Source organism: Zootermopsis nevadensis, unplaced genomic scaffold, assembly GCF_977971745.1.
Source record: "Zootermopsis nevadensis isolate Lab colony 2312 unplaced genomic scaffold, Znev_1.0 Znev_ptg000008l, whole genome shotgun sequence".
In the NCBI taxonomy this organism is placed as follows: domain Eukaryota; kingdom Metazoa; phylum Arthropoda; class Insecta; order Blattodea; family Termopsidae; genus Zootermopsis; species Zootermopsis nevadensis.
Window position 1 is genome coordinate 14,799,336 of NW_028259140.1, and position 19,853 is coordinate 14,819,188.

At 41.4% G+C, this 19,853-nt stretch overlaps 1 protein-coding gene across 2 annotated transcripts; it reads right to left on the reverse strand.

Annotated features, from left to right (window-relative positions):
- Positions 1-2,470: 2,470 nt before the first annotated feature.
- Positions 2,471-19,393, reverse strand: LOC147874497 (kelch-like protein 10). Of its 2 annotated transcripts, none has more exons than XM_087345243.1 (10): positions 19,198-19,393; positions 16,308-16,495; positions 12,627-12,878; positions 11,042-11,321; positions 9,188-9,424; positions 7,903-8,072; positions 7,414-7,583; positions 6,438-6,596; positions 5,277-5,484; positions 2,471-3,910 (listed from the first exon to the last, which is right to left on the reverse strand). In XM_087345243.1, the coding sequence occupies exons 2-10, from the start codon at positions 16,490-16,492 to the stop codon at positions 3,625-3,627; spliced, it is 1,947 nt and encodes a 648-aa protein (XP_087201369.1). In that variant the 5' UTR covers positions 16,493-16,495; positions 19,198-19,393; the 3' UTR covers positions 2,471-3,624. The 2 variants fall into 2 exon arrangements, with proteins under 2 accessions (XP_087201369.1, XP_087201370.1); XM_087345244.1 differs by having other exon boundaries at positions 3,783-3,910; positions 5,344-5,484.
- Positions 19,394-19,853: the final 460 nt, after the last annotated feature.

The window sequence follows — 19,853 nt, forward strand, 5'->3', positions numbered from 1 at the left end:
GAAGAGCCAAGTGGCTCCATATCATGGTTAGCGCTATTCACTAAACCTGAAAGGGTTATAAAACAAAAGCAAAATGAAATGGGTGGGGCATAAAGATAGCACTACGCCACAAAGCCGTACTCTTAAAACTCCATATTACGTGGCTAAGCAGTGCTTCTGGGGACCAATGAATTGTTACAAAGTGTCAATGGCAAGAATACAAACTGCCTTACTGGAAATTGAATCTGGGAGTAGTGAACATCCAGTCGATTTGTAAGTAATTACTAGCATCCACATCGAGGAACAGAGGGTAAGAAGACATTATAATAGCTAAAGCCTATCTTTCCTAACAGTCTCTACAATACACCTAACTTTCTGATTCACTAAAAGTGTGCGAGAATATTATCTGTCAGGCACCGCCTAATAACTGATAAAACAATTTAATCCCTCATCATATTCTCTATGAAATGGTATGTTTATTTACTATTATTTGTTATTTATTATTTGTTTTCTATATCCAATCATATTCCATTAATGTTTTCGAATTTTTTCTTCACAGACTGATATAAACATCAACAATAATGTTATATTAATAATATCTAGACACAACTTCCATAAAATATAACGTGAAAGATGACAAAAATTATGAAATTGTAAAAACTATAAATAATTGTAATTTGAGTTTAAAAAGTTTATAAATTACACCTGATGACGGTTTGTTAAACCGAAACATGTTGTGAATGTTCCGATGTAAATCGAATGCTCGATATGGAACATGAGATGATATTTTAATCATTTTAATTAACTTATCTTACTATTTTATTGTGATTGACTGAAAACAAACATAATAATTATTTTAATTAATATCACAATATGACGCAGCTATACTATATCATTTATATTAGTGTTTAATTTGGTACTTTATTTGTTTTTGTATTTAATTTGTATTTTTTGTCAGATTTATCAACACATTTTAATATTTTAGGTCTCTTCATTAAATATTTGTGCAATGAAAACGGATAGAACAGGAAGCGAAAGGAATTTTTGAGTAGGCCCTGGCTTCCGCAATAAGAGATGTAATAGCTAATGGAGGAGGTAAGCCATGTCTTTTCTTGCCATAAATAAGGCAGTCATTAATTTTAGTGCCTGCCCATGTATTATTTACTTTGTTCCAGCTCCTTCAGTCCTTGAGAATCTAACAGTGCGCCCAACGAGGGAAAAAATTTTCCATGCATTTTATTGGAACACGACGTTTCGTTACCGTGTTCGCGACATCCCGCCATAGACCCTGTCCTGAGCCACGTGAATTTAGTCAACGTCCTCACACGCTTTATGATGCTGCTTAATGTTATCCTTGCATCTACTCCTTCGTCTTCCGACTGTCCTCTTTCAACTTTGCTTGTCTTAAACAGACGATGAAGCTCATAATAAGTGAATGATCGAATGGGCCCTCTTGCGTCTGTCTGTGCCCGGGAGGGTGTGCCGACATAGAATGGACAGGGTATAATCTCATTCTCTTATTTATTCGGCGCATTTCGGCTGACGAGGTGGAAGTTTGTCGGTCGTTTCTGCGAGAAGGTGAGGGGAATTGTAAACCAGAACGTCGCGTCGATCAGCAGTCGAAAGGCCGGATGAGCTTCTCCAGGGAACGAACCTCGGCCTGGTGCCACGCCCCCAATTAACACGCGTCACAATTTATTAAGTTGGCTCGTCTCACGTCTTCAGGCGATTGGCTGGCGGTGTTATACTCGCAATGAGAACCAGTTCCCTGGTACGGCTAGACGCAGATTGCGGTATAATATTAAAATGGAGCGTAAATAAATAAGGTCTTACGTGGAATCATCTGGCGCAGAACAAGGACGGGTAGCAGCCATTAGGAACAAAATAGCGAACCTTCGGTTCGGTGATAAACGGGAAATACTTTTGGCAAGAATGGCGACACATGGACGTTTCAGTGACTTTATCGTCTGTCTGTTACGAGATCATTAAAATATGCAGAATAGTTGAAAGTGCAATGCGCTCACTTCCCGGCTTCTAGTATGAAATGCGAAGACACAGGAAAGCTGATTCTACTGTTTTGTGGAGCCACACGTCGTCTGGTGGTGAGTCTGAAAGTGACAGTTGCCTTGAACTTACCAATGAATTCACTGTACATTGCTAATAAGACACAGCGAAAGTCAGAAATTAAGAAGTTCATTGTAGAATCATCTAAATATCGCAAGAAGTGGTTAGTAATATTTTTAATAATGATCGCCGACAGGGGCAGAGGATTTTTCGTCTAGCCTCAGGGGCCCACCCGGCCTCCTATCCAGTGGGTCCCCCCCGGGGGTAAGGCCCGACCGTGTCGTATCCCTGGTAGGGAATCGATGGGCCCCGGACTCCCCGCGTCAGGATACGAACTGTAGTTTAGCCGAGCAGTTGCTAATTTGATCAGATGGCCTCGACGCTTCTGAGTAAGGCAGCGTTTAAGGGCGAAAGCACAAGAACAATCTTCAATCGATTCCTTTATTACGAATGAGATTAAAATGAAGAAGGTTACACAGATTTACTTGTGCTGAGACTCCTGGATATGCCTTGAGTTCCCCATTTGATTACAGCTGTCACATTTTTCTGTTACTCTGTCTGTACCTTAACTAAATTTAAGTTCCTAGTTTTGTGTATTTTGTGGTAATATTTTGTGCTTATCATTAAAATACTTAAAAGTACCTTACAAAATACCATGAATAAATAAATACATCTGTTAACTGAAACCATCGTCTGTTTCTTCATGGCATTTGAAAATGTTGGTACTTCCCTAAGGAACATGGCATAATTACCCGGTATATTGGGGCAACTCAGCCAAATGTACTTTGTGTTCGTCGTGGTTGTAATCAACTGCAAACTACTGATTTTCCTGTGCCAGTCCAGGTTCGTAGTTCGATTCTCTGACGGGCTGAACCTTGTGATGAAAAGGGTAAACCAGGCTTTGGCATGTTAATCCGGTTTATACAAACGAAGGAGGCGCGAAGAGATTATATTTGGAACGCCTTACTTCATCCAAATGTGATTGATTTTATGAATTTTGGCATTGATTAATGTATTAAATTTGAAGAGAGTAGCGACAATCAGTCGCTTCAACATCTTTCCTCGAGAGCTTCCGTGACACTCACAAAGCTTTCGCCTCGTAAAAGTTGTTTACGAGGCGAAAACTTAAGCCTTTCCAGATATAGAATGACGTTTGCCCTAGAGCAGTCTCCTCACTGCGATTGGGACCAATGAAATTCGAATGTGGCTTTTCGGAGCGTTTCCGACGTTTTGGGGGTGATTTTGGGGGACGAATCGGATCGCCGCATTCAATTGAAAATTTCAGAACGGTATTGTGATAGCGCGTTTGTGTTGTGTTGGACTTCAAGTCGTACATAACAGCCGATTCATTGCACTGCTTGAATATCAACATAATTGTGTCTTTGCATCAGTGTGTCTCAATTCGTGAATAAATTGAGTGATTTCAACAACAACAACAACAACAACAACAACAACAATTGTGTCGTCAAGAATTGCAACAGCTCAGCGACGTCGCTGCCCTCTCGCGAGCGCTACTCTAATTAAGACCTCTCCGTGTATTCCCTGAGAGTCGGAGGTCCTCGCCCACCGACTGACCCTATGTCAAAGTCTCCTGAGAAAACCTTTAACCCTCTCCGCCCACCAAAGTAAAAAACGTTGTAACCACACCAGCGCCGGCCTAGCTACTGGGTTCGAACCCGTGGCTACATCAGCAGAAGGACGAGTGTGTGTGGATGGACGGTTACATTCGGAATCCAACATTTTCTTGCGTTTCTCCTCCATCGATTTGTCTCTGTGTTTGTAGGCGTAATCCCTTGCATTCGGTAGGTTCTCGATGACACAAGTCGACATCCCGGATCTACAAACATTCATGCCTGCCACCTCGTGCCTGCAATTTGAAATGTTAAAAGTGAAAACAAACAATCTTCCATCTTCCATCAGTATTATCTACACTCAAGTCAATTTTCACCACATTTCTCTGACAAAATTACAGAAAATATGTATGGAGTTCTAAAATATCAGAGATTTCAATGTAGGAATAAGAATAAAAGAATTATCTTTGGGAGTCGTAAAATGTGTTGACCTAAAAATATCCATGTCTGATGGATTGGCTCTGCCTTTGGGTTTAATGGGAAACTGCTTGAAGCTGAGGGCACAGCTTCCACCGAAATGTCGTTGCTTGTATTTTGTTTCCAGAAAACCTTAACAAAAGATCCCCCAATCGGAATTCAATGCACAATTGCCACACAATATTTCAGAACAGTTCACACGTGTTCTTTCTTTTGCTCATGCGCATAGAACACCGGCCAACGTGCTATTATAACGTAATATATTTTATTACATCGAAGTGGAGGGAGAGGTTACCACTATTTTAAAAGGCTGTGAAATGACTTGTGTTCTGTGCAAGCTTTGTTTGGTACACTTCATTAAGCCATTACATTCTATCAGAATAATAAATTTAATCACACGCTTTCTTTGGAGAGATAAGAACGTCTTGTTTGAGACATGAGCCCTTAACAATATTTCCCTCTTTTAGCAAAATATTTTCAAAAAAATTTTGTCCCACCAAAAATAGTTCTGGAGAGGTTCTGATACACGTAAGACAGACACAAATCAAAATTAAATTAATTTCTGTGAGATTTCTGGCTCTTCTTCAAACACTTATGAAGAAATTTGTCTTCTGGGATGTTTTTGGAGCTCCTTACTCACTCCGTTAACAGATGGTAGGAGACTGCGTGGTCGAACACGCCAAGAGACAGCCATTTTGAAATAAACGTCCATCAGAAATGGGAACATGAGACGGTAGGCGTCGTTAAACCTGAAAGTGGCCTAACACTTCGATCAATGCGAAAGACAATGGCGATGCTAATGTGCTGAACGCCAGACACTTCCTGCCCAAGAGAGTGCCACTGATCAAAGAAACTTAGTCAAAGAGCTTCTTATTGTTGCAGTCACAGCTTACGTCTGATTAGCATTTCCTAGTCATTCGCCCTCTGATTTAACCAATCAGCTTGACCGCAACATCGCCCTGCCTGCTCTCATTCTACCCCTCTCAGCCACATTTCGCGCGTTTATTCAAGGCCCTGAGTAAGCAGTAAGAACCTCTGAAACGTCGGTCAGTTTCTACGACACTACATGGCGCAGCATCCGCAACATCGCGGATACCTTGACCGGAAATGATTCACTTCCTAGAGCTTTTCGAAAGTTACAGTTTGTGATTGAACAGCCCTGAGCAAACAAACAAAGAAACAAACCATCGATTTTCCTTGTCATTGAAATATGCGACGCGGGATTCGAATTTAGTCCTTTTATAATAATGACCTATGACGAAGATCGTGTCGTCCATCACTTCTGCGTGGAGATCATCTGAATAGAAGTTCATGGCAGGGATCTCGGTCCGCGTGTCTTCTGCAGGCTCATATTTTTCGGTACTGAGCTCGCATGATGTTTTGTTTTGTCCTCCTGCACACACACACACACATTCAGTAACAGGTCACAGGATATAAAAAAGCTGCCAAAGGGAACTTCTTCTAACCCCACTCAGCGGGGAACTTCTTGATATTTATTACTCTATCACCTGGCCACGAAATGTTTAGCCTTTATGAAGCCACAAGATTCATTACCTTATTCACAAAAGTCGGTAGTTGACCTTATCTCGCATATTCTAGTTCCTTAAAAACATTTTAATATTATCCTTCCTTTTACGCCAATGTGTCACAAGTGGTATCTTTTCTTCAAGATTACCAATTATAGCTTTTTAGATATTTGTATTTCCCGTAACTTCGATACTTCACACTCTGTCTGTCTTTACGCTCTTGAAATTTGTAATTCCGTAAAAGGAAGGAATGAATTAAATACAACAACAAAAATTCATTCCCTCTTGCATTGTCAATTTTAGTACCAGGAACAGCTACAATTTTATTTTCGTACTTGTAGCATCAGGAAATTGCGCCTGACATCTGTTGTCTACTTCATGAAACTGCGTGAGAAAGTAGCCTTAAATATCAACACAAGATGGCGTTACACAAACAAGTGACGAATATGAAAGACTGCGAAGGGACTGCTTTAAACCACCGGTTTTTTGGAGATAACAGCGCGGCAAACTGAAATTTCCTTGCTATAAGAACAAAATATTTACCTGTAAAACTGGGACTCTGTGAAAAATAGGGCATACGTTACTTTGGATACCACAAGAGATTATACAATGTTAGTTAGTTAAGTGTTCTTTGTGGAGAATGCAATCGAAACCACTAATCGGGGTTAAAATTACGGACAAACTAACTCTGTAATGACAGGAGAAAAATTCTGTTCATAAAACCTCAGTCACTCAAAGAAAACCAGGAAAACATTTCGCAATAGCAAATTCTGTAAGAAGGATATAGAAGAGCATCACTCAGAATGTCCAGAGTTCTCACCCAGGGCGTACAGACAGCCGTGGAACGCGACGCAAGAATGGAAGGCACGTCGAGAAAGCATTGGTGCGACGAACGTCCATCGGTCGGTGTCCGGGTCATAAACTTCCACCGAGTTTAGAGAATTCTGACCATATCTTCCACCAGCGACGTATATTTTGTCTGCAAAAACAAATTAGCTATAATTAAACTGGTCCATGCAGAGCACAGACATGGGACAATCCGTACTTAAATCTGTAAATCTATTACGTCTCCCTGCGAGTCACAGAAACGGCTGTAGCTGTTCATCTGTTTCTTTCTTTCGAATGCAGATAATCAGCGTGTCAATGAAGACGAGTTTAACTGATAAAATTTAATATAAACAGCATAAAGTGATTAAATTAATGCATAACGGAAATGATGGTAAGTTACATCTTCTGTGAAACGAATTTTATTAAATTTTTTACCAGACATGTACGGTACGAGCTGCTAAAAGGTGCTCTACATTTATAATATAATGTGCTACTTTTAACTGTCTCAAAAACATATTGCATCTGCATTATTTGAGAGCCATTTTGATAGTTTGAGGGTTGATTGCATTCACTCCGAGTGCACGCTAAAAAGTCAGAAGACGACGCACAGGGACAGCTTACGAGAGCAGAAGAAACCATCACGCACTCAGAACTTCAAGCCGTTGCAGTCTGTGAAATAACGAAGTCCGTAGCACGGATAAAAGAAAGAGATAATAAAAGAATATGGGACGATGGAGTGACGGAAACTAAGTTCAAGAGCGAAGAGGAATGCCTTGAAGATGAAGGCATAAGGTTCGTCTGAAACGTCGGCAGAAGCCAAACGACAGCCATCTTCGTATTAGACACCGTGATAACCTCAGATCCTGCGATTCCTTCAACCGTTCGTGCGTTCTCACACGCGGACAGACAGACAGACGCCTCGCCTTCTCAATTAATTCACAAATTTCTATTTCACTGGATTTACGTACCATTCAGTACAGCCGCACTTCCTTTGTATCGTCTTGTGTTCATGGGAGCGATCAAAGACCACTGGTTCGCCTTGCAGTCGTATCTTTCAGCAGTTCTGTGATAATCATAATATTTGTATCCGCCGATGCCGTACACTGAACCTCGCAGAACTGCCACACTTAAACCGGATCTGAAACGAAAAAAAGTACACGCTCAGCTATGCTCATTTATTGCTGATTCAGATGCAATTCCTCTCGCTGAACGCAATTGTTCGCTCGTCATTGTTAAGTCACAATTCAAATGAATTAACAATCAAATCCCATTCTTAAAACCAACTTTGTTGCAAAAGTCCTCCGACCTATTCACACTTTGCACGATGCTCCTGTGTGTGAGTGGTTCAATTTTACAGCCCCTGCCCAGATTTATATCTTGACTAAGAGAGCGACTATCAGCTTTTTGAAGAAGGACTCTGCTCCAAGGAGTTCCTTAGTTACCAAGCTGCGTCTTACCTGCATTCGTGCATAGGCGCCACCTCGCGGCATTTCTTCGTAACAGCGTTGAAGCAGAAACATGAGCTTAATTGTGTCATGTCATCACGACCACCGATGACGTAAATATCGAAACCGACTACTGCCGTGCCAAGGTTGACTCGCGGACCGATCGAGTCGACCCCCTCCACCTGCAGGAACGAAAGGTTATGGCTTTATGTTTCTTTGGGTCATTCGGTCTATTGAAGTGAAGTCCTTACATTAGAGTTCAGGCGACCAACCACCGGAGCAGAGGTGCAACCCCCAACAGTGGACCGAAATTGCTACACCGTGGAGGGAGGCACTCGACAAAGACCGTAAGAAATTAACTTGGAGCGAAGGTGGAAACAGGAAGACCCGAAGAGAAGCTCTCGTCAAGTTCGACAGACAAACGTAGAATTAATTTCTGATCAACAGCTGACATTTCAGGTTCGTGCGATGGCAAGGACAGATGTTGGTGTTTTGGGTTTTATCGACGCAGAGATTGAGGCATTACGTTCCCCACCCCACCCCAAAGCCTTCTAATTCACGAGGCGTGACCACGCAGATGGCCGACATCAGTGCTTCATTTATTACGTTGAAATCCACTGACGATCAACGATGTCTAAGATCAGCAGACAGGTTACCATGACAGGTGAAGTAGGACGCTTTTTGTAAGCGGTATTTAAGGAAAACTTCACATCCTTCGTCGATTCCTATTAGAACTTATATTGTACACGAGACTTAGCATTTGTGTAATTTATTTATTTATTATTTTGACGTAAATACGTCTATGAGGAAGGGTCATTCGGCAAAAAAGTGGACGAAAAAGAGAAACGAAAAAGTGTAACTTCTTTGTTATGTTACCTAGGAAACGTCATCTGTTTACTCGGCATTGTTGTTACCTATAAAACATTACATTCAACTAATTCAAGTTAAATAAGCAAAGTCTTAATCAAACTTTACTCAATTGTAAAGAATGTATAAAGGAAATATTTAGAATAAAGCCAATATATAAACTTCCTTTCCGTATAGACGTATTTACGTCAAAATCTCCGGAACCGTCGTTCCACTATCACTTTTTAATTCATGTCTTTGAAGCTTCTCTTAAAAAAGTGTTCAGTGCAATGGAAATAAAAGATCACGAAATAAAGAGGCTAAGAGCTGCTTGTGATTAAGCTTAAATAAACGATTACTTAGTAAAAATAAGCAAAAAATAGGAAAAGAAGTTTTTCTTGGAGGCGTCATTTAAGAAGCCACAGTAAGAGTAGAAATTCGTGCAACTCACCACAGTCCACCGGTCTGCTCGTGCGTCGTACGCTTCGATCACATCTGTCGGACTTCCGTCGCGACGCCCACCAACAGCAAACAGAATGTCCTGTGGGATTCGCGGGTAGGCAATCCTTGGTGTCACGAAGTCCTTGTCTCCTTCCATCATCATTTCTGAGTCGTGCAGAAACGCGAGCGTCTCTGACATCACGGGTCTGCACGCCTCATATTCCGTCACGTACGGGTGCTTTGACACCTGTTGACAGTTCAATGTGGACCTTATGAACTTTTAGGAAGGGACGCCATGCTCCATTGCAGAGCACACATGAAATTCACACATAATTTGGTTGGAAACTCACCGAAATAGGCTGTGGTATATGCAGGAAAATATGCATTTTGGTTTATGTAACGACGCTCTTAACAAATGCACGGGTTGTGGAGAGAAGCGAAATCAAGGTTAAATCGATCTTAGAGAAAAGTATTGAAATGTGTTTCAACTGAAAGTTAAATCCTGCATTTTGAGTTACATTCAAAATTGTAATTTATTTCTTGTCTCTCTCGTACGAGATCCACATTCTTTTTGATTCGATAACTTTAATTAATTGTCAAAATTACGTAGCATCAAAGAAAATTATGACAATTAGTTGCTTCGAGTTTCAAGTGAGGCAACCTTCTGCATGTTGATGGTTGGGGTACAAGGTCCGTCAACACAAAAGCGTGGGGTTATTGGCTCATTGTCTATTACGAGCCATTGCATGTTTCGACCTTAATTAGTCATCATCAGGTGTTTCTCTTTATGTGTTGGAAACTAGTAGACACGAATGCTAAACTGTAAAGACACTTGAAGCAGTTAACATTTTCATGAATCCGTGCGATTGTTTTACAAGTATTCTTAAGAGGCGAGTGTCTGAATTCACAGGGCATTTGACTTTGAATAGAACATTTTTTCCTCTCGGGTTAAAACACGTGCTGAAATGGAAGAAAGAATATCATAAGTTGTAAGGCTGCTTCGTGAGATGACGGTTAAAATCTTTGAATGTTAAAGTCGTCTATGAGTTTGAAGCCCCTGGGGTAATTTACTCTTGGAGGTAAAACGAATCTATCTTATTGTACGTTTCGGATATCTGTTGTCCCTATATGGTCAATCAGCTGAAGATTATCATGCTAAGTGTTCATCGTCGGAGATACTTGAAATTATTAGAGTAGCTAAGATAAGCTTCTTATGGCAATAGGATCTTTGGTTAAGTCGAACGCTGCGTCAGAAGACGTGATTTACCTGTTGGAGGATTTTCCTATTCGAGCTGAGTGGACGTTTGAATTTAGTTAACGGTGGAATGCTGTAGTTGAACTGATCTTAATTAACGCTGAGACTGTAATAAAAGATTGTAGCGCAGACGATGAATAAAAGACGATTATTAAATCCAAACATATCTGTATAAAAGGTCCAATCGAGCATTTGTTTTGCACATACACACACACACACATACACATGTGAGCGTGTTACCAGCGGCATTAAACAGGTAGTTACTGTAACCATGGCAACTAAGTTAATCTGGGGATTTCTTACCTAGCAAATTTTGCACAGTAGAAGGAATTGAAATCATTGTGTAATTTTCACGTTGTTATTGTAAGATTTTAAACAGAATTGGAATGTGTCAACAGATTCCGAAAAAGCTAATCAATATTAAATCTAATAAACATCCGTTCAGACGTTCTCGAGCTGATACTGCGGACAGACAGAGAGACGGGCTTACACGTGACGAAGAAAAAGGCTCACGATTTGCATTAATGGGTTAGGAACACATGTGAATATGGAATTGAAAACGCGGGCTTCACTTCCCATAAACATCCACGATTTCAGGGGCATACTGACCGTCTCCTTGAAATACTTTGCATCAAGTCGTCCAAGTCTGACGCCCTTCAAAAGTCCCGCGATGTGACCTTTCCTGTTGTCCGGGTCGTGGTTGATCCATCGGAGAATGCACCGCCACACAACTCTCTCGTCCCTCACGTTCAGTTCCTCGTCCTCGATTATCGCTTGCAGTTCCTCTACAGGCAGTTCCAGCAGTTCTTTGCTCTGATGAGACATTTCTACGAAGTGGCGCAAAACGAAGGGGCGAGATTGAGTCTCGAGGTCGGCTAAGGAGTGTAACCTGCGACAGCGAGGGTAACGCTGACACATTGAAACACTGCAGGAAGAACTGGATTCTCAAGCATTTGCACACCACAGTATTTCGCCTTCAGTTTTTACCTTAACCATTTGGAGCCCAAATGAACGAGACTGAGTGCAGACACGTGGAGAGGCAACGATGGTGGTTGCTCTGTTGAACCGGGACAAAATAGAAAGTTCTCGACTCTGAAGGTACCCAGGCAATGCCCAATCGTCCTCGCGATAAGGTTGTAGGTTGAAACAAGGGCATGGCGTATGCAAGTGAAGAAGGCGGTGAGATGAGGAGTGCAGAATTTTGAATTCTGGTCTTAACCTTGGTGAAACGACGTTTTGGTAACTGTGTGTGTTAATCCCGTGAAACCTCGTGTAACCGGAATAAATGGGGGTACCACGGGTCGAATGAGCGGGGGAAAGGGGAACGTGGTCATGGATATGAACAAATAAGTAGAGACTCAATACAGATTTTAGTCGCCAGCGAATGATGAGTGCATGTCGAACGCAAAAGCCGACGGCAAAAGTCACTCGTGGGCGCTGTTCGAGGGAGTCCCTGTTCTAAAATAGTGAATTTATCAGTAATAATGTCCATCGCATGAACTGGAGGTTCTGGTGTGATTCTGCCGATTTCAGTTGATTTGCTTGCTATGTTGTTCTGAACAAGAAGGAGTAAGGGTTCATCATCTACGGGGACCAGCGTGTTGTTTCTTGTCTTTGCCCGAAATTAACCAATTCTCTAAATGTCCAGAAGTGTTCATAATAATCAGCAAAATCTGGAGTGAGGTTAGATTAATGAACTGTACCGCGTGTACATCGACTTAAACACTCTCGCTGGTGGAATCCAATCGCAACCGATCCGGTTGAAACTCGGTCGCTTAATGCGGGAATAGGATAATCGAGGCTCGGTCAACAGAGGTTTTGCAGTATGCAGAAGGACGTGGGACTGAATGTTGATTTTGTTGTTGGGAGGATTATGTAAGAAGAAAAAATTCCGCAGAGAAAGAAAGAAAGAAGAAAAGGAATTCGAGAGGAAGACATATTTAATTATGACCCTGCAATAGATCGTGATTAACGTTCCACAAGTTGAAATTATTCATCTACTGGTCATAATGATTATCAAAACATACGCAGTTAAATCAGATCTGCCCCGACCTACAACGCTTTATAATTTGTCCAGTCCTCAGTCGGAGGCTTTAATCTCCGACGCGGTACTCGACTGCTGTCTTGAGTAAAGCTGATTCGTTCTAGCGACGAAGCCTGGCGTCAGAGAAAATGACAAATGAACATCAATTACCTTGAGGACTGTAGGATGCCGATACACTTGTCGACGTTTATCTCGTCCTTGAGGAAGTTGCAGCAGAGTTCAGTAACGCCTGGTACCCACAAGTACTCAGCCGTCTCGAGCAGCTGACGCGCGTTGTCGGAGCGGATGTCCAACTCGCGAAAATAAACATAATCCAGTATCTGGGTCATTATGTCTGAGCTGATTCCGTGGAGGAGAATATCAGTCTCCTCACCGGTGTGCAGTTTTGTCGTGAAGAGGGTCCTGAAACGTCGATTTGGAGAAACGGCGAGCAGAAAATTACAAGTCATGTGCATAAACTTTAAGTTTTTATGAGTCACGTAGCCAAGTAAAAGAATCTTTTTGTCAATGTGGTGGATGAATTCTTGTTATCGGAATACTTCAAAAACTTCCAGAATGAGTACAAATAGGAACAGATTAACTGCTTGTGGGTGATGTGTTTGCGTAGTCTTAAAAAAATATAACTTAAAAATCGGGAAGCAAGCAGCGAACTTTTGTACTATAGAATTTCTTACCTACCCTTCACACCTTCCAGAGAAATCTGAGGTTATAACAACTACTACAGAAATTTTAAAGCCAACGCAAATATTTCAACATACATCGCGTGCTGTACATCCACTGATTGATCAGTTCGTAATATGAAATCTATTTGCTCTGTAAAAACATTTTCCCGACAATAAACAACTTGAAAGAAAAGTCGATGTTTCTACGCGGACTTTAGAAAATCATAACCAACCAGAAAACGTTTTCCTATTACAAATTAAGGGATTTGCAGCTCAAGCCGAACTGAAAGATTTGGTTGTCGGAAAACACAGTTCGTAACAAGACGTGAGATACGTCTCTTGGAAAAAAGAAACAATGGCTCACGCTTATAATTCATTTCTCATATCGAGAACCCAGGGCACATTTATTTTAAAAAAAGCAGATTAAAGTATGCACAAATTCTCGAAAGATCCTCTAATAACAATGAAAAATGTATTCATCGTCCTGTTGATGGAGGCAGTATGACCTCCGAAACGTTGGTTAACATCGACCAGACTACACAGCGCAAAAACCCAGAAGACAGAAATCTTCATACTCATCGCCCTGATAAAGGAGAAATTATGACCTCTGAAACGTTGGTTAACATCGACCAGACTACACAGCGCAACAACCCAAAAGACAGAAATCTTCATATTTTCAGTCGCACTGATGAAGGAGGCAGTATGACCTCCGAAACGTCGGTTAACATTGACCAGACTACACAGCGCAACAATCCAGAAGACGGGAATCTTTATACTCACCGCTGTAAAAACCTTAAATCTCGTCCTGATGACGGAGGCAGTATGACCTCCGGAACGTTGGTTAACATCGACCAGACTACACAGCGCAAGAACCCAGAAGACAGAAATCTTCATACTCATCGCCCTGATGAAGGAGGAATTATGACCTCCGAAACGTTGGTTAACATCGACCAGACTACACAGCGCAACAACCCAAAAAACAGAAAATTTTACACTCACCGCCCTGATGATGGAGGCAGTATGACTTCCGAAACGTTGGTTAACATCGACCAGACTACACAGCGCAAGAACCCAGAAGACAGAAATCTTCATACTCATCGCCCTGATGACGGAGGTAGTATGACCTCAGAAACGTTGGTAAACATCGACCAGACTACACAGCGCAAAAACCCAGAAGACAGAAATCTTCATACTCATCGCCCTGATACGGAGGCAGTATGACCTCCGAAACGTCGGTTAACATTGACCAGACTATACAGCGCATCAATCCAGAATACGGGAATCTTTATACTCACCGCTGTAAAAACCTTAAATCTCGTCCTGATGACGGAGGCAGTATGACCTCCGGAACGTTGGTTAACATCGACCAGACTACACAGCGCAACAACCCAGAAGATAGAAATCTTCATACTCATCGCCCTGATGACGGAGGCAGTATGACCTCTGAAACGTGGGTAATCATCGACCAGACTACACAGCGCAACAACCCAGAAGACAGAAATCTTCATACTTATCGCCCTGATGACGTAGGCAGTATGACCTCTGAAACGTTGGTAAACATCGACCAAATTACACAGCGCAACAACCCAGAAGACAGAAACCTTCATACTCATCGCCCTGATGACGGAGGCAGTATGACCTCTGAAACGTTGGTAAACATCGACCAGACTACACAGCGGAACAACCCAGAAGACAGAAGTCTTCATACTCATCGCCCTGATGACGGAGGGAGTATGACCTCTGAAACGTTGGTAAACATCAACCAGACTACACAGCGCAACAACCCTGAAGACAGAAATCTTTATACTCTGATGACGGAGGCAGTATGACCTCTGAAACGTTGGTAAACATCGACCAGTCTACACAGCGCAACAACCCAGAAGACGGAAAACTTCATACTCATCGCCCTGATGACGGAGGCAGTATGACCTCTGAAACGTTGGTTAACATCGACCAGACTACACAGCGCAACAACCCAGAAGACAGAAATCTTCATACTCATCGCCCTGACGATGGAGGCAGTATGACCTCTGAAACGTTGGTTAACATCGACGAGACTACACAACGCAACAACCCAGAAGACACAAATCTTCATACCCTTCGCCCTGATGACGGAGGCAGTATGACCTCTGAATCGTTGGTTAACATCGTCCAGACTTCACAGCGCAACAACCCAGAAGACAGAAATCTTCATACTCATCGTCCTGATACGGAGGCAGTATGACCTCTGAAACGTTGGTTAACTTCGACCAGACTACACAGCGCAACAACCCAGAAGACACAAATCTTCATATTCATCGCCCTGATGATGGAGGCAGTATGACCTCTGAAACGTTGGTTAACATCGTCCAGACTTCACAGCGCAACAACCCAGAAGACAGAAATCTTCATACTCATCGTCTTGATACGGAGGCAGTATGACCTCCGAAACGTCGATTAACATCAACCAGTCTACACAGCGCAACAACCCAGAAGACAGAAATCTTCATACTCACCGCTGTGAAAACCTCATCGCCCTGATGACGGAGGCAGTATGACCTCTGAAGCGTTGGTTAACATCGACCATACTACACAGCGCAACAACCCAGAAGACAGAAATCTTCAGACTCACCGCCGTGAAAACCTCAAGTCTTACATGTATTACGAAGTTGCTTCTCACAGTTTATTATATTTAAGACAGCAGCTCTCAATGTTTCGGATAGTACCAAATTTCTTCTGGACTTTGTCGGTCGTCTTTAAGTATTAAAACCAAGACGTTTTGGAAATGGATAGTTTCTATTTCTCTCTCCAGATCGATTGACTGTCACCTTAGTTCAACTGCACTTAAAAATTAGTACAAAGAACCACCCATGTCTTCTGGGATGTTGCGTCGTGTTGTCTCGTAGTAATTATCTTACGTTTCAGACGTGCTTACTGCCTCTATCAAGGAAATAAAGCAGGAAGTACATCTGAAATGCTACTTAGTTTCTACGGCGCAACTTCCAGAACACAATAGTCTTCTTGGTCACCGCCGTGAGATTTCATGACAACGAACAAATAACAAAAGACAATCAGCCGTATAAAAATACAGTTTTCTGCAACGAAGGGGATAAAACATTTCACATACGAATTGACGTCTTTTGTGTCCTAATTTCACGTGTTAATAATCCACGTCAGTAAATAAACAAACCTGAAATATTCGCTGCGCATCGACAGAATCACTCTGTGGACTCGGAAGACGCCGCCGTCGTCCGACCTCAGCACCGCGTCACACAAGAGGTTCCTCTCTCTTAGCTTATTGAGACTGAGCAATGCTTTGGTGCACGTGCACCTGCCGCCGATATGAAAACAGCTGCGACTTTGGTTTGAGTCCATCTCCTGAAAAGACAGACCATCGCTGTTACAGATTTTTCTTCATACCGTCGCGTGTGCACATCAACTGAGAGTGACTGAGAGGGAACACGATACTGAGAAGACTATTTGGTCCTGCGAGAGAGTTACTGACAAGGGAATGGCGAAAACTGCGTAATATGGAGCTTTATAGATCTCTTCACTAATTAATAAATTGTAGGCTGTTTGTTCGAGGATGATGAGATGGGCGGGGCATGTAGAACACATGCAGGGACAAGAAGTGCAAATTTTTAATCGGAAGATCTGAAAGGAAAAGGTCACTTAAAAGTCTCATGCGTTGCTAGGATAACATTAAAATGTATCTTATATTGTGGAGAATGAAGGTGTGGATTGTCTACAGCTGTTTGTGGAAGTGGCTTAGAGGCGGGGTCTTGTAAACAAGGGCATGAAACTATATGTTTCTTAAAAGGCGAGGCATTTGATTACCAGGGCTACTGTTAGATTCTCAAGCAGGACTTAGACTCCATAGATTCCGTTTGTTTCTTTGTTATAGAAATGCCTGTTGAGATTCAATACAAAATGACAAAGCTCTAAAAGTGACATATAACTAACTAACTAGACGGCTTACGGAATACGAAGTTTCATCACCGAATTAACCAAACCCCTCCACCGGACCCTGCCCTGGGCCAACAAAATCCAGTCTCCTTCAACATCCTTTCTCCCGTAGATCCCGCCTGAGATTATCCTCCCATCTACATCTAGGTCTCCCCAGCAACCTCTTCTCCTCAGGATTTCCAAAAATACGCAGTGCACACCTCTCGCCCAATTCATGCACTCCAAATGCCCCGCCCATCGCACTCTTCTTAGCTTAATCACCCTGAAGGTGTGACTGATTTAGGCAATATTAAGTGATGCCGCGTGTTTGTCATTACTCGCATAAATTTAAATCTTCTTATATGTAAACTACGTAGACATTACGTATAAAATATCAATGTAATCCATAAAGTCTTAGATGCCTCTACTCTGGTGAATCGATTTTAAAAAATTACAAAAAAAATATGCCATAGAAATTGCGTGACCTTTGATGCAGAACCAGACAGTTAAATAAATTTTGGAAAAAAGAAGGCTACTCTTTTTCATAAGCATAAAATTTTCGAGTTCTTCTCTCTGTGTAGAACTAAAAGTGCTTAAGAGCTTACGTGATTAAGGACTTTCCTGCCTAAGTTACACATTTATATACATTACAAGCACAAAATGGAATTTAAATTTATCAAATGAACGCGAGAATTACAGTTGGGAACAGTCACAAAAACTCTAATTTGTTCTACCGCGTGCGTAGATCAGGCCCAAATCACGCCACTCACACACTGCAATGTGCAAGATATTCTATAAAAAGTCGATTGGTACTCGGCTCGTCAAAGAATAGTCCACTTCCTTTACTGAACAAGAAGATTCTTCATCGTGTGCACAAAAGCCCGCCACCGGGGTCTATCCTGAGCCAGTTGCATCCAGTTCGCTCCATCGAGTCCCATCTCCGTAAGATCCATCTTAATGTTATCTTCCCACCTACGCCGAGGTCTTCCCAGTGGTCTCCTCCCTTCAGGCCTTGTAAACACACCTCCCCTCCCCTCCCCCTAACAACATCGGGTGAGGAGCTCGTCCTGTACTTTTCTCTATTATCTGTCCCACTCCCGGTTTGGGTCCAGACATCTTCCTCAACACTCTGTTCTCAGAGACCCTCAGTCTATGTTCCTCCCTCACAGTGAAAGACCACGTTTTGCACCCATAAATTCTTTGCACTCAATAATAGCAAACATTCCCCGGATTTAATCTGCTGATGCAGAGAGAATCGTCGATAATTAGGCTTGTAAAACCGAAATAAAAATTCTTCACAGTTCCCTAAAACGCTTTAATAATGTCGATGTAACAAGAGAAGGAAAGTGTTAGAATTATTGTTCAGAATACAAACACCACTTCTTAGCATTCATATATTTTTATTAAGATTCTGGGCTACGAAACTCATTTTTATCCTTTTAAAACTGTAAAATGTTAATTGCCTACTGGAATATTGTTTAACTATCAATAATGCCGTGAACAAATAGAAGTCAATCTAATGTTACTTGAAATTGTGTTTAAAAGAAGACAAGCCTAATTCTCTTACACGAGTTTACAAATGCAGATGAAAACATGAAATGTGATGATCAATATTAATAAATAGGAATCCCTTACCTCAAACTTTGTTCAGTTGTAAGAGACCACGACGTCCACCGGCAATTATCAATTTAATCAAAACTAAATTGGAGGTTCACAGATTTCTTAATAATTCTTATATAAGATAAGAAAGTCAGATATTCTAAAAGGATTTTACCAGCACAAAATTGTCTACTCTACGACGCACTTCTTCTACAACCGATTCACAGCTCAGCTCTTTCCGCAATAACGAAAAACGATTGTTGACGGCAATAATGAAACAACAATGTCGAATAAACAGATGACGTAACAATTAGTTTCTTAGGTAACATAACAATGCACGCATGAGTTCACATAAAAGGTGACCATTGTCGGTCCATATTTACACATTCTTGATATGAATCTTACACATTTTCCTATCGCCGTTTTCCCGAATTTACGTCAAAATAAGACCAAGCCTAATTCTCTTACACGAGTTCACAAATGCAGATGAAAACATGAAATGTGATGAACATTAATAATAAATAGGAATCCCTTACCTCAAACTTTATTCAATTGTAGGAGACCACGATGTCCACCGGAAAAGATGAATTTAATCAAAACTAAAATGGAGAGGCAGGAGCACAGATTCCTTAATAATTCTTATGTACGATAAGAACTTGTGATATTCTAAAACGTTTTTAACAGCACAAAATTGTCTACTCTACGACGCACTTCTTCTACAACCGATTCACAGCTGAGCTCTTTCCGCAATAACGAAAGCGGATTGTTGACGGCAGTAATTAAACACAACAATGCCGAATAAACAATTAGTTTCTTAGGTAAAGGAATGGAGTGCAATACGGTACATTCAGGCTATTACACTGCATGCATAAGAAACTAGAAAAGATCCTTATGGCATGTGGAACCAATATTATTGCAGGTGTGGGTTAGAAATTCCAATACTTTTTCTTACATTGTTATTCACTCAGTTGTTCAAATAAAAGCTGACCATTGTCGGTCCATAATTACACTTTGTTGGTAGTTGAACAAAATTACTCTAACTTATAATTTGGTTACATTCAATCATAAATGGAAGAATTCAATAATTAATATTGAATGTGTTCCTTATCGGAACGAAATACATTTAAAAATAATGGGAATATGTAAAAGAAGGAATTGAAATTTCATTGCCCTTATTATTTAAAACTAACAT